Source organism: Mustela lutreola, chromosome 14 (assembly GCF_030435805.1).
Source record: "Mustela lutreola isolate mMusLut2 chromosome 14, mMusLut2.pri, whole genome shotgun sequence".
In the NCBI taxonomy this organism is placed as follows: domain Eukaryota; kingdom Metazoa; phylum Chordata; class Mammalia; order Carnivora; family Mustelidae; genus Mustela; species Mustela lutreola.
Window position 1 is genome coordinate 52164408 of NC_081303.1, and position 21832 is coordinate 52186239.

General features: G+C 35.4%; 2 protein-coding genes across 9 annotated transcripts in view; both read right to left on the reverse strand.

Annotated features, from left to right (window-relative positions):
* LOC131814437 (eukaryotic translation initiation factor 2D-like) overlaps positions 1-21832 on the reverse strand; it is an 89483-nt gene that overhangs the window by 21476 nt on the left and 46175 nt on the right. The gene's annotated exons all lie outside the window — the stretch shown is intronic.
* The window catches only part of LOC131814434 (complement factor H-like), a 35504-nt gene that overhangs the window by 10178 nt on the left and 3494 nt on the right, over positions 1-21832 (reverse strand). For 2 of the 3 annotated variants that reach the window (XM_059145368.1, XM_059145366.1), the window contains exons 2-4: positions 5694-5876; positions 2675-2851; positions 1742-1924 (exon numbers count right to left, since the gene is read on the reverse strand). In XM_059145368.1, the coding sequence (XP_059001351.1) occupies positions 1742-1924; positions 2675-2851; positions 5694-5876 (543 nt within the window). The remainder of the gene's footprint in view (positions 1-1741; positions 1925-2674; positions 2852-5693; positions 5877-21832) is intronic. The other variant, XM_059145367.1, reaches the window with a different exon arrangement.

The following is a 21832-nucleotide window of genomic DNA, read 5'->3' on the forward strand; positions in this document are numbered from 1 at the left end:
GAGAAGAGTGAACAGCTAGACTAGCTGGAGGTACGATATTAATACTGAATGAAGAAAATTGGAGTAAGGGCTAAGATAGGTGTAAGGGGATTAAGCTGAATATAGATAGATTAACCTTTGGAAGGCGAACTCTGAGATCAGAAAATAAGAATAATTGAAGCAGATAATTTAGAATAAGAGTGAAAAGTTGAACGTTTTCATGCCTGTTATAACTTCAGGTTTTTCCCTGATGTGAAACAAGGGGTGATCATTAGTGGAGATAGAAGAGGACAAAGATGAGGTTTGGTCTTGAAGGACTGACAGTACTTCCAATGGGAATGTGTTTAGCAAAAACGTAAGGATAAACAACCAAACTTATGATTCATTCAACAAACTCCTGTTTAACGTGTGCTCTATGTCTGCCAGTCTTTTGGGTATTGGGAATACATCATGAACAAAAGAGGAGTAAATCTCTGCTCTCATGGACCGTGTGCCTAAGCCCTGCCTTCTCCTTGGAACAATTAATGCCTAGAAATCTGATGAATAAGTAAGACGGGACACTCAGAGCTCTCTTTGAATGTAGGACTTAGGAAAACTCTGGGAAAGAACTCATTCCAAGAGAAAAATGAAAAGGGTCCGCAATATTTTCCATGTTAGTCATAAAAGACTTGGTCATCCAAAGGTCAGAATGATTTACATACATCAACCTAAGTGAAGTCATCCATCAGATTGGTTTCCTGGTCTAACGCTGACTTCCTCTTTTGACGGAGTTCTCCTACTGATTGAGAGGGCCTGCAGCCCATCCACCCTCAGCACATTAACTTGTTGCTTTTGAAACAGATTGGGAAATTGTTAGAGACTTGGAGAGAGGCAAGATTCCTCTAGGAAGGTAGCAAGTGGGTATTAACTTCCTTTTTCCAGGGCCTGAAATTAAGAGTACCACCTAAAAACAAAAGTGGTATTTATGCGAATACAGTTCTATTTTCCTGGCAATTAGAAATCCTATTTAAATCATATGAATAACCATAAGTAAAATTTAGCTTCGTACTTAAAAACAGTGTTACTATCAGGGACAGAAACACTGATTAAATTCTATTGCTAATTTGTAGACATATAATGAGCTATAAGCAATGTCTGCTTTCATTATAATTGAAGAACTGACTTTTTTAAAATAAGATTTTATTTACGTATTTGAGAGAAAGAGAGAGAGCATGAGAAGGAAGGTCAGAGGGAGAGGGAGAAGCAGACTCCCGGCTGAGCAGGAAGCTTGATGTGGGGGTCCAATCCCAGAACCCTGAGATCATGAGGTGAGCAGAAAGCAGAAGCTTACCTGACTGAGCCACCCAGGTACTCCTACGACTGGTCATTTTCAAGAATAAACCTCAATTTCAAAAATACGTTCGCAAATATAGCTTTTACAATAAAATGTTAAATTTCATTGACTGTCAATTTGAGAAGTGTCTTCTCACTAATGCATTGAGGAAGTGGGATCCACATTCCATTAAGATATGTAACTGACTTGTGTCCAATCATTGTAAAGTCTTCCATGTAATTGAACTCTACCGAATCTCCATGGTGATAGGGAGAGGCAGAAGACTGAACAACAGAGCCATAATGAAGTTCAGGTATCTCTCTACATATACCTTCCACCTCTGTGAAAATTTCACAAAAGTATGTTTCCTTACAAAATGCAATTTATGTGTTTATATGGATACAGAGAGTGTTGATTTCTGTTTAAACATGAATATTTTTTATACATTACCAATACACATAGGCAAGTCTGTCCATTGTCCATCAACACACTGAATTTTTTTAAAACCCTTCATCAGAAATCTAGTATTGCAAACATATTCCACCAAATCATTGTGTTCATAGATTTCTTTTGGTGTTTCTTTAACTTTCCCATTGAGGAGTTGAGGAGGTGGAGCACACTGTTTTGTTTGCTCTAGAAGAGAAATACTGTGTAAATAATGGTTAATTTATCTATTCTACAACTTAATAATGCATAAAATAGAAAAATTTAACATTAATTTATGTAATTTACAATATAACTTATTATAACATTCTTAAACAATGGTGTTAAACCAGAAACATGTTTCCCAGTTTTATTACTTACACTGGACGAGTGTATTGGAAGTGTATTTAAGCCCAGAAAATATGTTTAATATTCTAGCTATTCTAAAGATGTATGCAAACCAATTAATAAATGTGGTTGTGTAAATTACAGCAGTATTCATATTTCATGGAAGCATTTTATTAGAAGTGTTTGAGAAAATGCCATCATTTGAGAAAAACATTTGATCAAGATGTTTTAACTTTGATTAAAGCATACATGTGATTGAATTGACAATAAGTTGCTTGAATATCGTTTAGACACAATGAAACTTGAGGAGAGGTGCATCCTATACAAAGTGTCCAATATTATTGGTGGAACTGTAGGCAAAAGGAAAAATAACAAAAGGAATGTGAGACATCATATGTGTATCTATGCATACTTCCACTACATATTTCAAGAAACAATTGGAGATTAATTGCTTAACTAAGGAAGTCTGAAGGATCTACCCACCCAGTACATGTCCTGGCTTAATGCACTAGATTATAGACACACTCAAAGCCAACAGAAAATCAAGAGGTAAAAAAAGGCTGATATCCAAATCCTAATTCTTGTTTTAGCAATTGTAAGATAGATACTCACCTTTACATGTTGGAAAGTTAGGGGACCATCCAAAGTCATAACATTGAACTGAGTCTGGTCCAACTCTTTTAAGTCTTGATCTGCAGGAGAATTTCAACACATCTCCAACTCTGTATTTGTCCTTTCTGGGGGTAACACTTAAGTTTTCTTCTACTTCTGGAACCTTGCATTCTATTTCTATAAAGAAAAGGTCAAATAATTTGGTGAGAATATCTAATCAATTATCACCACAGTAAATTTTATGTGTCTTATAAAAATGAGGGGGTGCGCCTGGGTGGCTCAGTGAGTTAAGCCTCTGCCTTCGACTCAGGTCATGATCTCAGGGTCCTGGGATCAAGCCCCGCATTGGGCTCTCTGTTCAATGGGGAGCCTGCTTTCCCCCTCTCCCTCTGCCTGCCTCTCTGCCTAGTTATGATCTCTGTTTGTCAAATAAGTAAATAAAATCTTTTTTAAAAAATGAGGAAATGAATACATATAAAGAGGGGCATCAGTTAAATCCTCCTCCTTGGAAAATATTCCATATTAGATGTTACACACCTTCTAAATTCATAGAGGACTCAGAAATATTAAGGCATTGAATAACAATATATGTATCCTGAAAATTTATTTGTAACATCAACTTGCTTGTATTGGATCTAATTTTATAACTGTCATTTATTTATAAAATATGTGATATTGTTTTGTACTGTCAAAACATAAAAGTATTCTTTTTTTTTAATTCTTTGCATTAAAAAAGTGATGCTATAAGTTTAAAATTGCACTCAACTAATAGTTGGTGTTTTGTTTCATGTAAATGTAATTGGAGAACCAGAACACACGTAAGGTATTTCTAATATGGTCTAAAGACACTATTAAAATTCCTTAATTTATATTATATCATGTTGATTATATTAGTAAAGAAATAAAACTGAACCATAAACTGAAACATGAAACAAAATAAAGAAACATATTCAAGGCCACATAATTAGGCATATTCTAGGTGTCCTGAATATTTATATAACATACAACTATCTATTCTTATTGGACTATAATGTATATCATCTATTAATAAACTGTTGATTATGATGATTCAATTTCAGAATGTGCAAATTATCCCTTTAAATTTATCAAGTTTGTGACATTTGTGACATTTATGAAATTTCTAAATATTATAAAATATTTTTCAAATATGGAACCTTCCTAGCTTGCTAATTAATTTGCAAAATTAAAACCTGGAATTTAAATATTAGAGTCATACTAAAATGGAAAACAATCCTTTGACATATTAAAGCATTTGTAATTATTAAAACATTTTGCAGATGAGGAAGAGTGAACAAAGCTCCAAATAAGCTTGGCTATTGCCTTAGGATACATGTTTAGTCAATAATGGAATTGGAATTTAGTAAATGAGGGAATTGGAATTTAGTGAATGAGGGAATTGGAATTGACCAGGCCCACTCCACAGGATACACTTATACCTCCTTATCCTTTAATCACTTCCTTCTCTTCACATCTATGAGAACCGTCATTCCAAGATGTTTTCTTCTCCCTGTTCTCTGGGTCCTCCTTTTTTCTAGCTACTTTGCCACCTATTTCTCTTCTGCCTGACACCTAAACGTTGGAATGCTTCAGGGCATACTGTGAAAAATTTATTCTAAGAACACTTTTCTCGGTATACCTACATGTTTATCCCATGCTTATAATAAAATAGGCCATTACAGATGTATCATACCTTATCTAGCAAAGCAGAATGGCATTTTGTGAATTAAGTTGCCAGACTCATTAGCACTGTGACAAATAGGCCAGATTGGTTGATTCAAGATTAATTTTCAACTGTGCAAGTAAATTTTTAAACATTCTATAAAACTGTACTTGACAACATAATTTCTAAAGTTCATATGCTGATTTTCTTTCTCCAATATATTCCTAATGGTTGTGTATTCTTTTAAATTTACCACGATCAAATAGAGAGATAATTCTATTTTTTTCATTATAAGGAAGTAAAGTGTTAAAAGTCTCAATTCTTGCTAACAGAATACTAGAATGATGTTAATAAAGGTTTAATAATTCATCTCAAATGTTATACTATGTTATGTAGGCATCTACCTTAAAGCTTAAAAAAGAAAGCAAAGCTATACTAGTGGAAAATGTGTGAGAGAGAGATTTCTCTTTCATAATAAGAGTGTTTTAATGGATAACTGATTACAATTTAATATAAAATGAGTTCGATATGGGAACAAGTTTGTCATTTTTTTCCTGTGGCTAGTGCCCATAGTAAGCATGGGAATTGAAAAAAAATAAGGAAATGGAAACAGTAGAAACGGATATTCAAATATCCACTTTACTTAAAGTGAATATACTAAATATCAGTTCACACTATCGCTGTGTAGCTTTGGAGGATAAGATAAACTGAGCAAATTGTTCTTAAAAAATCTGTATCTAGAGACAGGGAAATCTTTCAACACAGCTGCATTTGGTACTATCTGGAAACATTTCTGTCTCAAATAAATAGATGCTTATGATCTTTCCCAAGGGAGAGGCTTTTTTAGAAGTGGGCCTACCCTGAATTATCAAACATGTAAATTCTATAGGTTAAATTGAAATTATGCACTATGGACCCAGATCTTCACTTAAAAAATATAAATTTTATGTCTAGGAACAAAGACTGACATAAAAGTTCAGTCACTTTAAAACAGGTACAGTAGGCACAAGGATGTCAGCTAAAAATAAATGAGTTTCTAGGAGAATACACATTAGGCTCTCTATCTAGTTTCCAAATCATAGGATGTTTTATTTTAATTAATTGATTAATTAATTAAGTCACAGGATGTTTTAATGTAAAAGAAAACTTGAACTGAAAGATGGACTGATATGCCACCCTACAAGTGATTAATCTTAATAGTAAAAAATATTACATATTTTTTCATTTATCTTTTCAAATGGGAACCACGTAAGCCCTTGCCCACAGAGAAGAATTAAGTAAAGTAAATTTTTGCATAACAGTCATCAGGATAATGAATATGAACATAAAATTACTTACTAATACATGTGGGTTGAGGAGACCATCCACTTTCCAGACATGTAATTGATCCTGAAGTTTTACCATCTGGTGTTACATATCCTGATTTACACTGATATTTTGTTTCTTTATTCAAGGGATATGCAAATTCAGATTCAGAAAAAAATCCATTTTCAATTGCTATCTCTGATTTTAAACATCTTTCTGAAAAGGGGAAAGTATAAGGAAAAGATAAGCATATAAATAAACATTTTATGAAGTCTTAAGTAATACAACAATATAAAAAATAAGGAGTCATTTATAAATGAAAACCTAGAAAACCCAAATCACCTAAATTCTTGTGACAGAGAAAATAAGCCATGAGGTATTAAATCAGGATAGTTCATTAAAATTTCTTTTGGAATAAAGAAGCAATATTTAAAATATTCAGAATCCCTTCTAGGAAATTATTAGAAGTTTGTTTGTCTAGTGGATCTGGAATCCTACAGCATGCCAGAATTACACTGGCAACGGATCCCTTCCAGGCACTTGTTTTAAATACTGTGTACTCAGTATCTCTTTAGCAACCCCAGCATTCAGTTAACTAATTGGGGTATCTCAGAACAGGTGATGATCTCAGAGAATCTGTCACCATAGCTACTACCACTCTGAGAATTTGAAATGTTTGCCATCATAACCTGGTGCTTAAAACCATACAGATGCATGGAGTTTGATGAATATGACACAGAGTAACACCTTACATTCATTTATCTTCTAAGACCAAAATGATGATTCTCAAATTATGTATAACTTCACTTGAAACAATAAAGAAGACTTCTGTCAGTTACCAGATCTATTCACAAAATCCAGCTTTTGCCTAGCCCATGGATGAAGAAGAAATCAAAGGAGAAAACATGAAGTATATATATTTTCATAATTTTATTTTATTTCACAATTCCATTTCATAATTTTATTCCTTCTCTTGGGGTACCTAGTAGACTGGATATGGGATACTTGGAATATTAAACTGAGGATATAGAATTAAAAGTATATAATCTTTTTTTTTTCTTTTATTTATTTTCAGCATAACAGTATTCATTATTTTTGCACCACTCCCAGTGCTCCATACAATCCGTGCCCTCTCTAATACCCGTCACCTGGTTCCCCCAACCTCCCACCGCGCCCCCCCCCCCACCACTTCAAACCCCTCAGATTGTTTTTCAGAGTCCATAGTCTCTCATGGTTCACCTCCCCTTCCAATTTCCCCCAACTCCCTTCTCAAAAAAAGACATTAAAACAGCACCAGTGTGCTTTGGTCAGTTGAGCATCTGACTCTTAATGCTCAGCCCAGGTCTTGACCTCAGGGCTGTGAGTTCAAGCCCTGTGTTGAGCTCCATGCTGGGCATAGAGCCTAGTTAATAAATAAATAAATAGAAATAAATAAACAAATAATAAATAAATAGACATTACGTTCTTTGAATTGATTAAAAAGAAAAACATTTTAAATAAAATTTTGTGAGATGATACTGAAGTAGTGCTGAGAGGGAATTTTACCATTGTATAGGTGTAATAGAAAACAATAGACTGCATATTAACTCATTGTTTCTGCTTTAAGATATAAAAAGGCAAAAAGACCCAACATCCATATAAATTTGAAAATACAGACTATTATTAGGGAGACGGTAGAAGAGGTTATTTTTTTTATTATTCTCTATTTGATTTATTTGTGCTCTAATCTTTATTATTGCTTCCCTTCTAACTTCGGATTTGGTTTGTTTTTCTAGTTCCTTGAGGTATAAAGTTAGGTTGTTTATATAAGATTTTCTATTTCAAAGTAGGCATTTGTCACTAAAAATTTCCCTCTTCCCACTGCTTTTGCAGCATCTCTAAATTTTGTTATATTGTGCTTTTGTTTCCATTTGTCTCGAGATTTTTTTTGTACTTTTCTATTTTTTTTTAAATTTATTTTCAGCATAACAGTATTCATTGTTTTTGCACCACACCCAGTGCTCGATGCAATCCATGCCCTCTCCAATACCCACCACCTGGTTCCCCCAACCTCCCACCCCCCACCCCTTCAAAACCCTCAGATTGTTTTTCAGAGTCCATAGTCTCCCATGTCTCAAGATATTTAAAAAAAATTCTCTTGCTCTCTCTTCTTTGATTCCATTGTTGTTTGAGAGTGTGCTGTTTTCTTTCTACTTATCTGTGAATTTTCCTATTCTTTTTGCTGTTACAGATTTCTAGTTTTACTCCACTGTGGTTGAAAAAGATACTGTATAGAATCTTTTACGTGCAGTTGAGGAGAATGTACTCTTCCACTGTTGGGTGGAAAATTTCATATATATCTATTAGGTCCATTTTGTTTATATTGTTGTTCAAATCTAGGGCTTCTTTCTTGAATTTCTGTCTGGGTGTGCTATCCATTATTCAAAGTGGGGTATTGAAGTCTCCTAATATTATTGTATTGCTGCCAATTTTTCTTCTTTAGATCTGTCAATATTTGCTTTATATGTTTAGGAGTTCCAATGTTGGATCCTCATATGTTGAGAATTGCTACATCTTCCTTTTGAATTGACTCCTTATTATTACACAATGACCTTCTTTGTTTCGAGAGACAGTTTTAGACATAGTCAATTTTTTTCCAATAGAAGTGTAGCTCCTCCAATACCTTTGGTTGCCATTCACGTGAAATATCTTTTTCCATTCCTTCACTTTTAGCCTATTGTGTCTTTAAATCAAAAGCGAGTACTTATTCGTTTTACTCATTCAGGTACTATATTCCTTTTAATAGGTAAGTTTAATCCATTTACATTTAAAGCAATTATTGATTGGTGAACACCCATTCCTTACATTTGGATAATTGTCTTCTCTTTTGTGATTATTTTTCAATCTCTTCCATTCTTGATGACTTCCTTTATTATTTGATTATGTTTTATAGTTATTCACTTTGATTCTTATCTTTGTACATTTATTAGTTTTTTTAATGGTTTTCTTCCTACTTAATGAAGTATAATTGACAAAATTGTATATATAAAGTATACAATGAGATGACTTGGTACACCTATGCATTTGGAAATTATTTTCAAAATTGTTTATTCACCTCATAATTACTTTTTTTTTTTTTTTACATGGAATGCTTAAGATTGACTCTCTTAGGGGGCACCTGGGTGGCTCAGTGATTAAGTGTCTCCTCTTAGCTCAGATCATGATCCCAGGGTTCTGGGATCGAGCCCCGCATCAGGCTCTCTGCTCCATGGGAAGCCTGCTTCTCCCTCACCCACTCCCCCTGCTGTGTTCCCTCTCTCACTGTGTCTCTCTCTGTCAAATAAATAAATAAAAATCTTAAAAAATATATTGACTCTCTTAGCAAATTGCAGATATACAATACATTACTACCTACTATATTAATCATGCTGTACATTAGATCTTCAGAATTTTTCATCTTATAACTGAAGGCTTAAGCCCATGGACCATCATCTTCTCACCACCCCCCCATTTGCAAGCCACTGATAATTACCATCCTACTCTCTGCTTCAATGAGTTTGACCTTTTCTATTTTTCTCTCTCTTTTTGATTTTACATACAAATAAAATCATGAAATATTTGTCTGTCTAGGACTGTCTGTCTTCTCGCATCTAACATAATATCATCTAGGTTCAATCATGTTGAAGTAAATAACAAAATTTTCTTTTTTCTCATGGTTGAATAATATTCCATTGTATATATATATATATATATATATATATATATAGCATCACCTTATCCATTCACCCATCAATGGACAGAAGCAGGTTGTTTCCATATATTGTCTATTGTGAATAAAGTTATAATGAACATAAGGGTGCAGATATTTCTTCAAGATATTGATTTCATTTCCTTTAGATATATCCCAGAAATGGGATTGCTGTGTCTTATGATAGTTTCATTAACTTTCTGAGAGTTTCCATATTGTTTTCTATATGCATATCACAAATTACATTTATATCCAAATATACAAGGGTGCCTTTTACTCCACACTGTCACCAACACTTGCTATCTCTTGTCTTTTGGATAAAAGCCATTTTAACAGGTGTGAGGTGATATTTCATTGTGGTTTTGGTTTGAATGTCTGATGTTTAGTGATTCTGAATATCAACTGAGAATTTGCATGTATTCATCAAAAAGGTATTCTAAGTTCTGAAGAGAAAACTATAATTTAAAAAAGAGACAAGTTACCTGTTCTCAGGTATTTCCATTCTCTTCAGAAAGTTTGTTATTAAATAAGTAATTAAAGAGATATATGATTTGCATTACAGTAGATAAATTCTATTTAGAAAAATAAAATACAGCAAGGTGATACAAATTTGAGTGGGAACATTCCAAATATAGTGGAATAGGATGGACCAGAACAACATTCCTAATGCAAATTGAAAAAACAACAAACTCATGTGTGTGTGTGTGTGTGTGTGTACGTTGAAAGGAACTAGATGTTCTGAGAAAAAAATAAAAAAGGATTAAATGACCTAAACCAAAGAGAGAGAAGGGCCTGTTTCATGCAAACATATTGTTTTTCATCATTTATTACCTGGTTGTGTTTGCCAACTCTGGATATGGATTGAAGATAAGGCTTTGCCTGAATGTGTGACTATGATGAGAAAAAGAAAAACTAGGCAAATTTTGGAGGAATGTCTAACACGAAAAGTTCTGAAACCCTGCAGAATAAGCATGCTTTCCTGGAGCCTAAGTAGTTTCTTACGAGTGGAGTAACAAATAGCATGGAGGACAAGGGGAGATGGAAAGGAGAAAGGAGTTGAGGGAAATTGGAAGGGAAGGTGAACCATGAGAGACTATGGACTCTGAAAAATAATCTGAGGGTTTTGAAGGGGCAGGGGGTGGGAGGTTGGGGGAACCAGGTGGTGGGTATTGGAGAGGGCACAGACTGCATGGAGCACTGGGTGTGGTGCAAAAATAATGAATACTGTTATGCTGAAAATTTTAAAAAAAAAAAAAAGAGTGGTGTGGAAGTTCCTATAGTCTCATAGAGAAAGTCCTAATAAGAGAAGACTCTTGTTTCAAATACACAACTGTATTGCCATCAAGACAGTTGCTACCTTTGAAAGTCACTCAGAATGAGACTTAGAAGCAGAGGTCAAAACGTCAGAAAAGCAGGATGAATCTCTCAGAGTGCTTGGGATAGGGGAAGAGAGACCAACCAGGTTCTTGATAAAAAGCCAAGAAGGTCTCTACCTTGAAACTTTTGAAACTAGTAGTGGACTAACTCAAAATAGAAGTGCAAACCAGACCCATCAGAGTTCGCTTCTTGGCTAAATCAAGAAAGAGAAATCACCTGTCAATGGGAGGTAAACAATATAAACATTATCAGTACATTTATTTCATATGAAATGTATGGTTTTGGGTAAAAAATTAAAAGACAAACAGAGAAGCAAAAAAAAAATGATAAAAAATGAAACAAAATAAATGGCTCATAGAAGAAGACACGCAAAACCAGATGTTGAAATTAGTGCCAAGTTCTATAGCTATTATGTATGTTAAAGGAAAATAATAAAGTGATAAAAAAAGATAAAGATATTCCAAAGAGAAATGATGCTTTAAAAATAATCATGTGTTATACTAAAAATACAGAATTGATGAAAACCCTCAACAAAGTAGGGACACAGGGAATGTATCACAACATCATAAGTCTGAATACGAAAAAGCCACAGCTAATATAATTCTCAATGGGGAAAAACTGAGAGCTTTTCCTCTACCAGCAGGAACAAGACAGCAATGTCCATTCTCCACCATTGTTATTCAACATAGTACGAGTCATAGATTTCAGCAATCAGACAACAAAAAGAAATAAAATTTCCCATTCAAATTGGGAAGGAAGAAGTAAAACTTTCACTATTTGCAGATGACATGTTACTCCATGTGGAAAACCCTTAAGACTCCACTAAAAAATTGCTAGAAATGATACATGATTCAGTGAAGTTGTAGCATACAAAGTCAACATAAGGAAATTTCTTGCATTTCAATACACCCATAATGAAGTAGCAGAAAGAGAAATTGAAGAATTGATCCCATTTATAATTGCACCAAAACCCATCTATACCTGAGAATAAACCTAACCAAAGGGGTAAAATATCTGTACTCTGAAAACTAAAGAATGCTGGGACACCTGGGTGGCTCAGTTGGTTAAGTAGCTGCCTTCAGCCCAGGTCATGATCCCAGCATCCTGGGATCTAGTCCCACACCAGGCTTCTTGCTCAGCAGGGAACCTGTTTCTCCCTCTGCCTCTGCCTGCCATTCTGTCTGCCTGTGCTCACTCTCTCTCTCTCTGACAAATAAATAAAATCTTTAAAAACAAACAAACAAGCAAACAAAAAAACAAACAAAAAAACTATAGAATGCTGATGAAAGAACCTAAAGATGACACAAAAAATTGGAAAAACAATCCATGCCCAAGGATCAGAAAAACAAATACTGCTAAGATGTCTATACTACCCAAAGCAATCTACACATTTAAAGAAATCCCTATCAAAATACCACCAGCATTTGTCACAGAGCTAGAACAACCTACTTAAAATTTGCATGGAACCACAAAAGACTCCCCCCCCCCAATTCCCCACAAAGCCAAAGGAATGTTGAAAAAGCAAAGCAAAGCTGGAGACGTCATGATTCTGGACTCCAAGCTGTATTACAAACCTGTAGTCATCCAAACAGGTTAGTACTGGGACAAAAACAGATACATAGATCAACCAATGGAACAAAATAAAACCCAGAAATGGACCCACAAATGTAAGGTCAACTAAATTTTGACAAAGCAGAAGAGAATATCCAATGGATAAAAGATAGTCTAGCCAACAAATGGTGTTGGGAACACTGGGGACAGCCACATGCAAAAGAGTGAAATTGGACCACTTTCTTACACCATACACAAAAGAAAATTCAAAATGGATGAAAGACCTAAATGTGAGACAGGAAACATCCAAAATCCTAGAGAACTCAGGCTGCAAATTCTTCCTAGACACATCTCTAGAAGCAAGGGAAACAAAAGAAAAAAAATAAAATATTGGGCTTTATAAGATAAAAAAAACTTCTGCACAGTGAAGGAAACAATCAACAGAACTAAAAGGCAATCTTCAGAATGGGAAAAGATACTTGCCAATAAAATCTCTGATAATGGGTTACTATCCAAAATATTTAAAGAGCTCATCAAACTCAACATACAAGGAACACATAATCCAATCAAGAAATGGGCAGAAGGGGTGCCTGGGTCGCTCAGTGGGTTAAGCCTCTGCCTTCGGCTCAGGTCATGATCTTGGGGTCCTGGGATCGAGTCCCTCATCAGGCTCTCTGCTCAGCAGGGAGCCTGCTTCCTCCTCCTCTCTCTCTCTCTCTCTCGCTCTCTCTGCCTGCCTCTCTGCCTATTTGTGATCTCTGTCTGTCAAATAAATTTTTAAAAATGGGCAGAAGACTTATGAATGAAATTGAAGAAGACAAAAAGATGGAAGACCATTCCATGCTCTTGGATTGGAAGAATAAACATTTTAAAATGTCTTATTGCCTAGAGCAATCTATACTTTTAATGCCATTCTGATCAAAATTCCACCGGTATTTTTCAAAGAGCGGGAGCAAATAATCCTAAAATTTGTGAGGAATCAGAAGAGACCCTGAAAGGCTAAGGAAATGTTGAAAAACAAAAATAAAACTGGGGGCATCACACTACCAGATTTCAAGCTTTACTACAAAGCTGTGATCACCAAGACAGCATGGTAATGGCATAAAAACAGACACACAGACCAGTAGAACAGAGTAGAGAGCCCAGATATGGACCCTCATCTCTATGGTCAATTAATCTTTGACAAAACAGGAAAAAATATACAGTGGAAAAAAGACAGTCTCTTCAATAAATGGTGCTGGGAAAACTGGACAGCTATATGTAGAAGGATGAAACTCAATCATTCTCTTACACTGTACACAAAGATAAACTCAAAATGGATAAAAGACCTCAACGTGAGACAGGAATCCATCAGAACCCTAGAGGAGAATATAGGCAGTAACCTCTTCCATATCAGCCACAGCAACTTCTTTCAAGATATGTCTCCAAAGGCAAAGGAAACAAAAGCGAAGATGAACTTTTGTGACTTCATCAAGATCAAAAGCTTCTGCACAGCAAAGGAAACAGTCAACAAAACAAAGAGGCAACCCATGGAATGGGAGAAGATATTTGCAAATGACAGTATAGTCAAAAGGTTGATATCAGGATCTATAAAGAACTCCTCAAACTCAACACACACAAAATGGACAATCATATCAAAAAATGGGCAGAAGATATGAACACTTTTCCAATGAAGACATTCAAATGGCTATCAGACACATAAAAAAATGTTCATCATCACTAGCCATCAGGGAGATTCAAATTAAAACCACATTGAGATACCACCTTACACCAGTTAGAATGGCCAAAATTAGCAAGACAGGAAACAACATGTGTTGGGGGGGATGTGGAGAAAGGGGAACCCTCTTACACTGTTGGTGGGAATGCAAGTTGGTGCAGCCTCTTTGGAGAACAGTGTGGAGATTCCTCAAGAAATTAAAAATAGAACTTCCCTATGACCCTGCCATTGCACTCCTCGGTATTTACCCCAAAGATACAGATGTAGTGAAAAGAAGGGCCATCTATACCCCAATGTTTATAGCAGCAATGGCCACGGTGGCCAAACTGTGGAAAGAACCAAGATGCCCTTCAACGGACGAATGGATAAGGAAGATGTGGTCCATATACACTATGGAGTATTATGCCTCCATCAGAAAGAATGAATACCCAACTTTTGTAGCAACATGGATGAGACTGGAAGAGATTATGCAGAGTGAAATAAGTCAAGCAGAGAGAGTCAATTATCATATGGTTTCACTTATTTGTGGAACATGACAAATAGCATGGAGGACAAGGGGAGATGGAGAGGAAAAGGGAAATTGAGGGAAATTGGAAGGGGAGGTGAACCTTGAGAGACTATGGACTCTGAAAAACAATCTAAGGATATTGAAGGGGGGGCGGGTGGGAGGTTGGGGAAACCAGGTGCTAGGTATTATGGAGGGCAGGGATTGCATGGAGCACTGGGTGTGGTGCAAAAACAATGAATACTGTTACTCTGAAAAATAAATAAATTTTTAAAAATGGGCAGAAGACATGAATAAACATTTTCCCAAAGAAGACATACTGATAGCTACCAGACACTTAAAAAAATGATCTACATCACTTGTCATCAGGGAAATACAAATCAAAACCACTATGAGATATCACCTCACACCTGTTGGAATAGCAAAAATTAACAACACAGGAAACAACAGTGTTGGAGAGGGTGTGGAGAGAGGGGAACCCTCTTACACTGTTGGTGGGAATGCAAGCTGGTGAGCCACTGTGGATAACAGTATGGAGGTTCCTCAAGACATTAAAAATGGAACTTCCCTACAACCCAGCAACTGCACTACAGGTTATTTATGCCCCAAATACAGATGTAGTGAAAAAAGGGACACCTGTACCCCAATGTTCATAGCAGCAATGTCCACAATAGCCAACCTGAACCCCAATGTTCATAGCAGCAATGTCCACAATAGCCAAACTGTGGGAGGAGCAGAGATGTCCTTCAACCTATGAGTGGATGAAAAAGATATGGTTTATATATGCATGGAATATTACCCAGCCATCAGAAAGGATGGATACCCACCATTTCCATAGACATAGATGTAACTGCAGGGTATCACCTGCAGGAAGTAAAAAAGTGAAAATAAGTAAAAGTGAAGTAAGTAAATCAGAGAAAGACAATTATCTTATAGTTTCATTCATTTATGGAACATAAGGAATAGCGCAGAGGAACATAGCAGAAGTGAAGGAAAACTGAATGGGAGTCAGAGAGGGAAACAAACCATGAGAGGCTCTTGACTTTGGAAAACAAATTGGGGGTTACATAAGGCAGGTGGGGGGGGGGATGGGGTAACTGGGTGATGGGCATTAAGGAAGACATTTGATGTGATGATCATTGGCTGGTATTTGCAACTGATGAATCATTGAACACTAATGATGTACTATAGTTTGGCTAATTGAATTTAAATAAAAAATAAAAAAGTGAAATTCAATGAATCTTATCACCATACATATTTATTTTTACTTTAATTGCTAAACTCCTTTCTTTACTTGGTTTTATGACAATCATTTAACAGTCCATTCTAGAATTTCTTTTTAAAAGGCAAGGGGCAAATAACCAACTGAGCTGGAACCCATCATGGAGTATATTCATTATGAAAATGTTTATCATTTGATTCAAGCTCCATATAAAATTGTACTTTTGTGTATTAAATTAACACCTGTGTTGGATTTAATATATAGTCATTTTTCCTTGCAGTTTTAGCAAATTTTTAGCACATTTATATTGGGGAAATTTTAAGAAAATATTCCACAGTATAATTTTGATTGTTTAGAATTTAAGCAAACATACTTTTATCCACTAAATAGTGGTGATGGCCTAACATAAAACAACACAGATCCCAACTTCCCTCATTTCTACCCCCCGACCAAAAGCCAGATTCTTTTGGTAGTTGTTAGTTTTAAGTTTAGTGTTCATGTTTTCATAGGAAAATTTTATGCTTCGTTACAGGCTAATATGTGTGCTTTTCAGTTTAGAAATTCAGATCCACCTCATGGCATAAAGATTACTGAAAAAATAAATTAGTTAAATTTCAAATATGTTGCTATATTGTGCATACAGAAATATTTTTCATTAGTATATTAACATTTTGATAGAATTATTACCTATCCTACTAAGTTAATACAAGGGAAGAGTAATAAAGTTTTTTTATCAATTAATTTACTCAATTTAAATTATTATTATTTTTTAAAGGATTTATTTATTTGATAGAGAAAGCAAAGGAGCACAGGCTTGCATGGGGTGGGGAGGAGGTGGGATGGGGAAGGGGGAGGGGCTGAGGAAGTGAAGGACAGAGTGTTAACCTGACTTTATGCTGAGCTCTGAACTCCACAGAGGGCTTGATCTCAGGACCCTGAGATGATGACCTGAATCCAAACCAACAGCGAGGCGCTTAATGGGCTGTGCCATTCAGGTTCCTCTTAATTATTATTATTTTTTTTTTTTAATTTTTTTTTTTTTTTAAGATTTTATTTATTTGTTTGACAGAGAGAGATCACAAGTAGGCAGAGCAGCAGGCAGAGAGAGAGAGGAGGAAGCAGGCTCCCTGCTGAGCAGAGAGCCCGACGCGGGACTCGATCCCAGGACTTTGAGATCATGACCTGAGCCGAAAGCAGTGGCTTAACCCACTGAGCCACCCAGGCGCCCCTTAATTATTTTTTAAAAAGTAACTAATCTAACAAAGGAATAATCCAACCACAAAACAGCAATCAATACACAGACACATATACATGGGGTCAGCCCATTAGCTAGCCTGAGATAAATGCATTCCCTCTTGGTTGTATTTCAAGATAATTCTTGATTTTTCAATTTTATTAATTTCAACTTTATTTGTCTGCTTTTAGCAACCAGATATAAAAGACAGGGACATATCTCTTTGATGTCGTCTTCCTACCACCTTCTCATGGTATTTACTGTTATGTATGTTTACTACAGAGGAAGAGTTCTATTGATTAGTCTTTTTACTTCAAGTAATTTGTAAGAATTTTCATGAATTTTAAATGGCAGCTCTTGACTGTAAGAAAATGGTATCACCACCCCCTATTTGTCCTAACCTATTTGTCCATCCTTCTACTGCCATCTCCAGAATCTCAGCTCTGATTATGATCCTTTGCCACCTTGACTGGGAAACAGCCTGCTAACCAGTCTCCAAGCCTCCATCCTCCCATTCTCCACAGGGCTACACAGGAGTTACTGCAAAATTGGTCACACCGCTCCTGTGTTTAAAATTCTTTGGTGACTTCCCCTTTAACATGTAAGACATTCCAAACTCCTTACTCTGCCCTGGGAACCCCCTATTTGGCTCTTGCCATTCTCTCTGGGATCATCTTGTTTCCTCTACCACATATTCATTGTGTCAAATTCTCCCTGGTTTTTTCATGTTTTGTCCAGCATCTCAAATGTATTTTTTTCCTTTAGGTCTTTTGGTTGTTTTCTCTCTTGCAACACGTGCACTGGAGACTTTTGGTGGTTGCCTTTGTCTCATCTTTCAGGTTCTGCTCAAATATTGTGTCCTCAAAGTGACCCACTTCAGACCAGCCCAGCTAAAGGCTTTTACCCCACTACCCCGTCTCTGTTGTTTTCCCTCAGCCCCTACTTTACTTCCTTCCCAACATAGTTCACGATTCATAATTATTATTCACAATCTTTTTACAAGGATTTCATCTATCCTGCCAACAAAATGTAAGCTTCCTGAGAAGAATGACCATCTCCATCCTGTTTTATAGAAGGAATGATTCTCAGTAATACTCAGATCCTCTAACCTCAAATTCACCTCCTGTCTGCTTTGGTTCTAATCTTAAACACACTGAGCATTATCAGCTCATGTCATAACAAAATATTTCAATGATTCACTATCTTGTGTTCTAACAGGAATTAGGCATATCTTACAAAACATGACTTTTATTTGTCTGAATTGACCAAAAAAAGGAAAGTTTACTTAAACTACTTTCTCAAAAAATTTTTTTAATTAGACAAAACGAGTAATTTCAGCCCTTGCAGTCAAATTATTGGCATGAATTTACAGTTACCACTATTGTTTAAATTAAGTTGGCAGCTTTAAGTAGGTAACATAAACGTATTTCAAAGGCATACAGACATTTTCAGGGAGGGCTTAGCTGATGACTATTTTTTCTTTTCTTGAAAAATATCTCTATTCTCAAGTTCTAAGTTAATGAATGAACTAAACTTTCTATTGTCTTACATACTATTTAAGTTTAAACAACAAATATTTCAACTTACATGTTTATGTAGTCACTTAAATTTGTAAAAAAAAAATTATAAAACTATCTGGTGAACATTTTATTCTCTTGGCCTGATTTTATAATTTAAAATTATTCTCCCCTTAAATAAGAGTGTGAATAGTTTTTTTATTGGATAGAACTGGGATTCATTTTGCTTCTATTTGAGGGACATAGTTATAAATAATTTCTTTAAGTTAAAAACTAGTATCCTTGATAATTTAATAATCATTATTTATTTAATATTTCCAATTTCAAATTTTAAAGGGATACTATTAACATAAAACAGAGAGCTAATTACTTGGATTTTTGTTTGTATGTTTGTTTTTTTAAAGACTTTATTTATTTATTTGACAGAGATCACAAGTAGGCAGAGAAGCAGGCAGAGAGAGGAGGGAGCAGGCTCCCTGCTGAGCAGAGAGCCAGCCCGATGCCATGCGAGGGGCTTGATCCCAGAACCCTGGGATCATGACCTGAGCCAAAGGCAGAGGCTTTAACCCACTGAACCCCCCAGGGGCCCCTAATTACTTGCTTTTAAATCAGTGTATCTATAAACTGTTATTTGATAAGTATTCTTAATCAAATGAAATAAATCATGATAAATTATATATTTAAGAAAATCTTAATGAGATGTGTACCAGATTGCTTTGGCAGACTTAGGTTGTTCTCTTCATACAATTACTCTGTTTTTCTAAAATAATTTGGGGAAAAAAAAAACAGGAGATTCTATCTTTCAGCTGGTCTAATTTTAAATGTAGATATTAAAATATATTATTAAGAAACTAAAAATCAAATTAGAAAAAAATCAAATGGACAAAATGGAAGTAACAAAAGTAGATATTTTATATAAAAATTCTTTTCCAACTTCTCATTGGTATATATGCATTAGTTATATGTGCATATATATATGATCCAATTAGCTTTTTAAAAGAAAACATATTCAAAGTATTTTGTAAATAACATGAGAATAATTAAAGGTATTTGGCCAATTAAATATATATCTATATAAAGAAAACATCAGTTGCAGTAAAGGTTTTATTTTTTTTTTAAATTTTTTAAAAGAGTTTATTTATTTATTTAGGAGGGGAGCACACTTGTGTGCACATGTGAACAGGGGTAAGGGGTTGGGGGGAGGAGCAGAGGGAGGAGAGCATCTCAGCCCCTCTATACTGAATGCAGAGCACTATTCAGGGATCGATCTCATGACCTTGAGATCATAACCTGAACTGAAATCAAGAAGTGGTTTCTCAACTGACTGAGCCACTCAGTTGTCCACAAATGAAGTTTTAAAAATTAACTCTAGAAAAAGAGAGATTATATTGCACTATTAGGGCATTTGAAGAAATAAAATAATTTTAACATTTGGAAGTATGATTTTACAATTTCTTCAGAAATTTTAACCATGTAAATACCATGAAGATAATTCCAGGGTTATGAAAAAAAAATGGGAGAACAGGTACTAGGAAAAACAAGTCAGGCAGAAAACAAGTATGCAGTAATGAGGGCTGAAACAGGCTACTCTCAGGATACAGCTTGAATACATCACTGAAATCAAGTTTCGTGGAATGTGTAGTGTTTGGATCACTAAAACCTAATGCTGATTATTGTTCAAGTCAAAATGGCAGCTTTTTAAAACAGTCTATACCAACTGGTTGTTGTAAAATGGAGCTGGGTCAGAGGGTGACAGTAATTGAGGACCTTTGAAAACTCTAGCAGGAATGATTTGGCATCTGAATAATTCTCATGACAATCTTTTTTTGTTGTTGTTGTTCAAAGTATGTTTATTTTTTTTTCTTTCATTTATTTATTTTCAGCATAACAGTATCATTATTTTTTCACCACACCCAGTGCTCCACGACAATCTTGAAGGATAAGTATTGAAAAAGAAAAAAAGAAAAACAACACACACTATACCCAGTTACACCTGCAGCACTTGTGGAAATGCCATTGATGGAAGATTTAGAAATGTGGGGGCTGATCTCAAGCCTCCATTTTTGCAGATCTACTGTTAGTCTTTTGTACACCAATTGATGTTTCTTCAGTCTTAAATGTCCTCCTTCCTATCACCCTTATCTGGTTAACTCCTATTCAACCTGCAAAACCTACCCAAGATGCCATCATGATTTCCCTCTCTTCATTCAGGCTCTCACATATCAACTCCTCAACCCCATCCCACTCCATCCTCTCATTCCTATTTGGGTTTCTTGCCTCCTCTAAATGATCCTATAGTCTCTCTTTTGCTTATCTCCATCACAATACCTTATATGATAAGATACATATATTAATAAAATACAATAACCATTCCTTTTGATTTCCCTACTAAAAATGGTGTTTTTGAAAATGCTGGTCATGAGGCCTGGCACTTAACAGGCACTCAAAAAATGATCATTGAATGAACAAAGAAACGAAATAAGAAAATGAATGGATGACTAGAAAATTCTCATGGAGCCTACCCATTATATCTGCAGATTATAGACAACCTCAGGAAAGAGCATAGGGATGGTAGCAAATGTAATAGATAAGACTTGGGAACAATTATTTAGTGATCTTACAGCTCTACGGCATAAACTCAAGAAACTCTGATATCTGTAATTCCATTGTATGTCTTGTCCACATGTCCTAAATTTTAACTTATAATTCTGAAGTCAGGAATGATTTTAGTTTAGTTCAAAAAATAAAAACTTTTGAGAGTCTATGAAGTGAACATTTCAGTAACCACTTTCCGTCTATTACATTTTTGGTCAACAAGGTTTGAGAAACTTGGTGCGCTGCGTTAAAATGTCAAAGCAAACAGCAGTGCTCTGTAAAATCTTTTTACCCTTTTCCTTCTGTTATTTTTGTGATTTTTTTTCTGTTCTATTACATTAATTTCTCTGAGCCATTTTTATAATGTTTCCTTATAATATTCGGCTGAATTGTAACACTTCCTCTCATCTCCAATTACTTCATTTCCTTTTTATGCGCCATATTCTGGAACCAGTTAAAGTTGTTAAATGGGTAAAGTGAGCACAGGAGAGATGGGTTTGCAAGAATCTCACAGGTCTGGGCAGGTGGGGGATGTTGTGTGCGGTAAGGAGGCGGAGGCATTGCTGGGAAGAAGGTAAAGTGCAAAGGCTGTCCTACAATCAGGGATTGAGCAAAGAAAAGTGGATCGATTTAGACTTTGGCTCAAGCCCTAGCAATCAAAGGTCGAAAATGAAGACTTTTACTAATTCGTTGTCATTTGGGAACTTACTTCTGGCTAAGAATAATT